Genomic DNA, 7,403 nt, shown 5'->3' with positions numbered 1-7,403 from the left:
GTAACAAGATCTGACGCCCTCTTCTGGGGTGTCTGAAGACAGCTACAGTGTACTTACATATAATAAATAAATCTTTAAAAAAAAAAAAAAGAAATATAAAACAATACAAATAAACACGTTGGTTGAGTTAAGTAAAACAAAGAAAGATGCAAGGAGCAGCCTGAGGGAGCTTGTGCAGAACTGAGGTAAGGTGTGGAGGTCTGCATTTGAACCTCTTTTCTTTAGCAGTGAGAAGTGCTGGTGAATATTAGGTAGAGGATACACATGGTTGAAGAATTGTACTGGAAGCCAGGTGATGTGGACGGCACAATCCTTTACTCCCACCACTAGGGAGGCAGAGACAGACAGATTTCTGTGAGTCAAGGCCAGCCAGATCTATAGAGCAAGTTCCAGGACATCCAGGGATGTGCAGAGAAATCCTTTCTCAAACAAAAACAAGACCCAAAAATCCAATTGTACTGAGAAGCACTGACTGCCTGATCCTGTTTTCTGAGTAACTGGTTACAACACTATCCGGTCAGCCCACAAGAACATCCGTGCCTGAACTGACATGGCTGTGGCAATAATAGAAAAGAGGAGATAGCTGTGACCAGGGTGGAGAGTGGAAAAGCTGTCTCTTTCCTCTGTGAACTGCTGGGGAGAAAAGAGAGCCAAGAATAACACCCAAGTGTCCAATTAGGTGAACTGAGAAGGACTCAGTACAGCAGACATGAGTGACAGAAGTCTCAGGAAAGGCTAAGCACGGTGGCGTGCACCTGTGATCTCGGCATTAGAGACAGAAGCAGGTGGAGAACCGTACGTCTAAAGCCAGTCTGGACTAGCTATATAGTATGACTGCAGGGAGAGGGAATAGAGAGACCGAGCCTTGGGGAGGGAAGAGAGAAGAGGAGGGGAGGAAAGGTCTACAGTGAGAGGTGCAATATTCTGAGCTTTAGGGGCCATCCAGAATGTTTTGACTTAAAGGAAAAGTGGGAAAGCAGGGTTGCCTTAATAGCCTGGGACTGAGACCCAAGAAGACAGGACAGGAGTGAATGGCTCCACTTGTGTGAATCTAAGAAACAGCCCTCTCTCCTCACAGTGGCAGGAAGGCAGCCCGCCTTTGGATGTCTGAACACTCATCCCCTGATCCTTACGTGCTTTCCATTTGCACCAGGCTGAGTTACAGATTGTCCGAGAGGAGAACTGCTGCTTAAATACAGAGCTGCAGGAGGCCAAGGGCCGGCAAGAAGAGCAGAGTGCTCAGGTCCAGCGACTGAAGGACAAGCTGGCCCACATGAAGGACACCCTGGGCCAAGCCCAGCAGAAAGTGGTGAGTGAAGGCCTGTCGGTGGTAGGAAGCAGTGTGAGTTCCAAATAGTCTAGACAAATTTGGGTGTGCAGAGAAGAGGCAGAGGTGGCTGAAGTGAGCAGCACAGACCTATTGAGGGGCTCCCCTGCTCACACGCGGTTGCCTGCGGGATCTGATCCTCTTGTCTTCTTTGGAGGCCGAGCTGGAGCCCCTGAAAGAGCAGCTCCGAGGGGTCCAGGAACTTGCAGCCTCAAGCCAACAGAAAGCGGCCCTTCTTGGGGAGGAGTTGGCCAGTGCAGCAGGAGCTAGAGACCGAACCATAGCTGAACTACACCGCAGCCGACTGGAGGTGGCTGAAGTCAACGGCCGCCTGGCTGAGCTCAGCCTGCACATGAAGGAGGAAAAGTGCCAGTGGAGCAAGGAGCGGACAGGGCTGCTGCAGAGCATGGAGGTAGGGGCGGGGCGGGGCTGCCGCAGAGCATGGAGGTAGGCGTGACCCTCCCTTTGGGTACTGTGGGAGGAGAGTGAGTGAGTGAGATCCTGGGAGGTCGAGGAGAGATGCTCACTCTGCTTGCCAGGCATGAGCCAGCCCCGACAAGGAGTCCCAGTCCTGATCACCAAAATCTTGTCATGGGCACCAGGCCCTGCCGTGTACCAATTCCTGTTTTCAGGTGACTCAGAAGTGAGGAAATTGGTCAGAAACAATTTGGTCCTCCCGGACTTAAAAGAAAGACCCAGTGAGGGCAATGCTGTTTCCCTGTCATCCTTGCCACTTCTCCTTCCTCCCATCTTCCCCTGCACCATCCTAGGCTGAAAAGGATAAGATCCTGAAGTTGAGTGCGGAGATCCTGCGTCTGGAGAAGACGGTGCAGGAGGAGAGGAGTCAGAGCCACGTGTTCAAGACTGAGCTGGCCCGAGAAAAGGATTCTAGCCTGGTGAGGTGCCTGCCTCCTCGGGTTCAGACCTATGTCCTGATGTATAAGTACCCACTGCCCCTCAGCTCTGAAGTACCATGTGCTGACTTGGGTACCTCCCAGCCCTCTTGGTTTGAATGTGTGCATTCCCTTCCTGCTCACAGAGTGCACCTCTGGGCTCTGGGATGACATATGAGAATTATAGGGTGGCTTCCAGTATCACCTAAACCTCTTCACCTCAACATAAGATAGTTGTTAGCTAGGACGGCATTTGAGAGGTAGAGTTTAGGACTTTGGCCTGAGCCCGGGAGGGGAGGGGGAGCAAGACAAGGGCCTTGTGGAAGAAACATTGGCTATGGAGCAAGAGAGGACATAGTTCTTGGTGACACATTGCTGGCTCCAGGTTCCATTACCTTTTCCCCTCAGGTGCAATTGTCAGAGAGCAAGCGGGAGCTCACAGAGCTTCGGTCAGCCCTCCGTGTGCTTCAGAAGGAGAAGGAGCAGCTGCAGACAGAGAAGCAGGTGAGAGTCACCTGTTGCCATAGGTGAGACCCTGGATGTCAAAGCCAAGGGCTTGGGTGCTTAAAATTCTGTATCATCTTGGTACTATCTTGACTCAGAAGCCAGAATCTTTTCGAGGATACAAAGGTTGAAAAGGTGCCCTGACCCTTCTTAGAAGCTGACTTCGTGCTGGGGAGGAACACCAGAAGGGAAAGAGGCACAGGATAGAGGAGAACTACCCGTTAAGGGGATCTGCCTTGCATGACCACCAAGGAAAGGCCCAGCAGGCAGCCAGGCCAGCATCTGCAGGCTACAGCATCTGCTCCCCTTCCCCAACTGCAGGAACTGCTGGAGTACATGAGGAAGCTGGAGGCCCGCCTGGAGAAGGTGGCAGATGAGAAGTGGACCGAAGATGCTGCCACAGAGGACGAGGAAGCCACTGCTGGGCTGAGTCTGTACCCCAGTCTTGGGACACCTCTTCCACGCCCCCCTCTGATGTGCTTTGAAGCAGCCTGGCTGCCCCTTCCTCTTCCCTGCCCTCTGTAGTTGAAGGGTCCCCTCCTCAGATTCCCATGGCTGACCTTTCCTTTCGTCTCTGTCTGCCTTCCCTCTCATAGGCTGCCCTGCATCTCTGACAGACTCAGAGGATGAGTCTCCAGAAGACATGCGGCTCCCATCCTATGGCTTGTGTGAGAGTGGAAACACAAGTTCCTCTCCTCCTGGGCCTCGGGAGGCTTCTTCTCTTGTTGTCATCAACCAGCCAGCACCCATTGCTCCCCAGTTCTCAGGGCCAGGGGAGGCCAGCAGCTCAGACTCGGTAAGTAGTGAGAGCCCACATGGAAGTAGAACGCAGGGGGGTAGGGTCACACCTGGACCACAGAGAAAGCCTGCACCACACTCTGGGCTCGTTCTCTAGCACTTGTACTTCGGGCTGGAGGAGGCAGGCCTAGCTTCAGACTCGGCACTCAGAAAGAGCTCAAGGCCAGCCTGGTGTAGATGGGGCAGATTGGGCCAGCCAAGACTGTACAGTGAGATCTTGTCTTGCCTCAAACCCAGGCCAGTGCAATAGCCTTGATGCTCCCAGGTCCTGTCCTGTCTCCGTCCCCTTGCCCTACCTCACCAGCCCTGGCAAAGCCCTGTTCCTGCTTCTCTCTTCCTGCCACTCTGCTGTCTGGGACCAGTCTTGGCTTCTCCACCCTTACTTTCTACTCGCCCACCTCGGAACCCATCCCAATCCTCCCCATCTCTTCCCAGGAGGCTGAAGATGAGAAGTCAGTCTTGATGGCAGCTGTGCAAAGTGGGGGTGAGGAAGCCAACCTCCTGCTTCCTGAACTCGGCAGTGCCTTCTATGACGTGGCCAGGTGAGGGCAGCACAAAGAGGGGGGAGGTCAGTGTGCAAGCAGCTCCTGCCCTGCCCCCAACTCCCCCCTTCTTGGCTCAGCCGGTGTGTACCTGTGTACCGGTGTGGTTAACAGGAATGGGCCTGGCTCCCTCTACAAACCCCAGGTGGCTTCACATTCTCTCTCCCTCCCTCCTTTGACTGGCTTCTGTGTTGTTCTAGCTTCATCTTCCGTGGAGCCCAAATTGCCCTGCTCCCCCTCTCTCCTGCCCCTTCCCCCTCCCCAGCCACCAGGTAGGTACCTAGGTCTTCAGGGAGGAAGAGGATGGAGACTGAGAGGAGGACCACCATCCAGAGCATCTGTCTGGCTGTGCTAGAGATGGTGCTCATCCCTGACTTCCTGGGAAACTAACTCTAGGAGGGGAACCTGCAGTATGGGCAGGTACCAGGTGCTGCCTTCTGCCTGGCTCTCTAGTCCTAGTCAGGCGGACAGGGCCTCAGGGAAAATGCATCATCACCTGGCCAGCTCTGCCTGGAGTGAGTGGGGCTCGGGGCAGAAAGGGCCAGTGCTGTCACTCTCTCTCTCTCCCTGCTGGAGCAGGAAGATGAAGAACAGTGTCAGACTCATTTTCAGCCCCATTAGGCAGCAGACGGAGATGGAGGGAGGAGAGCAGGAGACTGGGGGATGGGTTCTGCACTACAGACACCAGCGGGGACTCATGAAGACAGGACTTGGGTATCTGGAAAACTAATAGTTTGAGCAGAAGAGTGCCATAGGAGAGGCTTGAAAAGAGAATGACCATGATGGCACATTAGGAACAAGGAACCACATGGGTCTCGTTCCCTGAGTTCCCTGGGTCAAGAAGGCAGCAGAAGCTGGGCCCTGCAGTGCTGCCTGAAGTCTGAGCCCATGGGAGGGGAATGGGAGACTCAGGAGATCAGGAACCTTCCATTGCTATATGACAAGTATATCAGAAATAGAAATAAAGGCAGCAGAGAACCCTGACCCTGCCTGTCTTTCCTCGTCTCTCTTTAGTGCCTTTACAGTGAGTCCCCTGTCAGAGGCCAGCCCTGGGGTCCCAGCCAACCCTCCATGGAAGGAGTGTCCCATCTGCAAGGAGCGCTTCCCTGCTGAGAGTGACAAGGACGCCCTAGAGGGCCACATGGATGGGCATTTCTTCTTCAGCACCCAGGACCCTTTCACCTTTGAGTGACCTCACCCCTCCCGCATTTGTAGACACACATGCACACACACAGACATATGCAGTTTGGTCTCATGCTTTTTCTTTTTTTTTTTTTTTTCATCACACCAGGCTTTATAATGTTCTGTTCCTATAGACCATGCCTGCACCCGCTTTCATCCCAAGCCTTACAACTCCATCTTCCATCCTGACGTCTTTGTCCCAAGCAGCAATCTGTCTTGGAAGCAGTGGCTGAGTTTACTTTTCTGAAATAGTTTAGAGGAACCAGGATGATGAAGATGGCTTTCCCTTGTGGGAATAGAATTATTCCCACAATTTATTTACTGCTAGCCCAAGTGTACACACACACACACACACACACACACACACACACACACCACTCCCTTCTGATGCCCCAAAGCCAACTTCTGGGGTACCCTACCCTCTCTTGTTCAGACTTTGCTTATTCAGGTTTTCCCTGGGGCCTGCATGGAGGTGGCAGCAGGGTTCATGACCTCGTCAGGTCTTTTCAGTTCTTGGCTGCCCTGGTTCTTTCTGTCACCCACCCCAGCCTTTCCCACAGCCTTAGGCCATAAGTTTGAAAGATTCTTTCGTATTTTTAAGGGTTCCTATACCATCTCCTGCCTCCAACACCGAAGTTCTCAAACAGAAAAGAAAATGTACTTGTGCCTTCCGTGAGGGATAGGGGGACAGGGATCCCAGGTGTCCCCATTTCCCATCCCCTCACCTCCAGCACCCCCACCCCACAGCAATAAGAACTTCCCCTCTCCCTTAAACTCTCCTCTAATTTGTAGTTTGGACAAATATATTTATATGATATGTGTAACCGTTGTCATGACGTATGTTCTTATCAAGAGGCATTGCTACAGAAAAGAAGGGCTTCAAATTCCTGGTCCCTGTGAGAAGGGAGGAAAGTGATAGATAAGTACATTCTTACCAAGCCTTCTGGTGTGCTGGCCACCTGAGGCCATAGGAGAAGAAAAAAGCTATGTATCTCTGGCCTGGAGCAGACTTTTAAGGAGGGAGCAAACAGGTGGCTGATGGGACTGGAAGGGACACACAAAGACTGTCAGCTTCCATGGTCATCCTTGCTATACCCTACTCCCATCAAGAGCACATGTCTTTGTGTTCTGCCAAGTGAGATGTGCTCTAAGCTCCCTACCACCCTTGTTTACATCCCATACACCCCCATGCACTCCTTGACTACAATCAGAGCAGTACATCCATCCACCCCAACCAGTTGTCTAGGTAACACAGACATCCATAGCAGCATAGAGCATATATTCACTGATGCTCTCTGTGTGCCTTAACAGGGCATACACCCATAGCTCTCTCATTCTCTGTCCCAAAACACCATTGTCAGCACCTTACATCCCTTTAGGTTCACTCACTGAACCACCCCCACAATCCTGTCTTTACCTGAAACTAACCCATCCACCACCACCCCCCTTCCTACCGCACCTGGATGACAATCTTACATCCCTTCTTCTTCCCTCATGTCTGTCTCCTAGCAACCCCATCTCGTTCCCTGAATCCTTTCCAAGGAAATTGGAGATAATGGATCTCTCTCCTCTCTCCATCTCAACCTCTCTTTATTGATCCTCCTTTAATGAAAGTTAATTATAACAATGATTTAATTAATAGAATCCCTCTCTTCCTTTATTGCTTCCCGTATTAAGACTATTAATAAATACGAGCTGGGCTGACAGAGGCATCCATCACCCACCCAGGACTCCCCCCCCATCCCTCCTTTTCCCCTCCCCTTTCCCCCTCCCTCTCTTGGCCTATAAACTTGCCGGGGTAGTGGGGGTTAATCAGAGAGGAATTATGAGCCAACATCCCCAGCAGGAGGTGCATTTAATGAAATCACTCGTGATTTATGACTGGGGGAGGTTGGGAGGGAAGAATCTGGGACCTACACTTTCTGGCTTCCAGGAGGTTGGTCCCCCTAGAGCAAAAGGAGAAACAGGGTTCCTGAGCCAGGTGCCTGCCCTCTGCCAACCCTCCATCTCACACAAAAGGCACATGGCTAACCAAACCAGGCCATTGACACATAGAGGCTCTGGTGAGGACCACACTATGGGCTTTGTTCCTGTTCTCCCTGGCATGGGTCCTCTACCCTTTGCCATCTCCTCAGCTCTGTCCTGATTCACCCTCCC

At 52.3% G+C, this 7,403-nt stretch overlaps 1 protein-coding gene across 1 annotated transcript in view; it reads left to right on the top strand.

Moving 5' to 3' along the window:
• Positions 1-6,083, top strand: part of Calcoco1 (calcium binding and coiled-coil domain 1) — an 18,710-nt gene extending 12,627 nt beyond the window's left edge. Inside the window, exons 8-15 of the mRNA XM_021216606.2 lie at positions 1,154-1,309; positions 1,485-1,739; positions 2,098-2,223; positions 2,629-2,724; positions 3,046-3,154; positions 3,321-3,520; positions 3,958-4,064; positions 5,079-6,083. Coding sequence (XP_021072265.1) covers positions 1,154-1,309; positions 1,485-1,739; positions 2,098-2,223; positions 2,629-2,724; positions 3,046-3,154; positions 3,321-3,520; positions 3,958-4,064; positions 5,079-5,256 — 1,227 coding nt within the window. The 3' untranslated portion in view covers positions 5,257-6,083. The remainder of the gene's footprint in view (positions 1-1,153; positions 1,310-1,484; positions 1,740-2,097; positions 2,224-2,628; positions 2,725-3,045; positions 3,155-3,320; positions 3,521-3,957; positions 4,065-5,078) is intronic.
• Positions 6,084-7,403: the final 1,320 nt, after the last annotated feature.

The sequence above is a fragment of the Mus pahari genome, chromosome 17 (assembly GCF_900095145.1).
Source record: "Mus pahari chromosome 17, PAHARI_EIJ_v1.1, whole genome shotgun sequence".
Taxonomy (NCBI): Eukaryota; Metazoa; Chordata; class Mammalia; order Rodentia; family Muridae; genus Mus; species Mus pahari.
The sequence above is the reverse complement of the archived record's forward strand: the minus strand, read 5'-3'. Positions and strand labels throughout refer to the sequence as shown.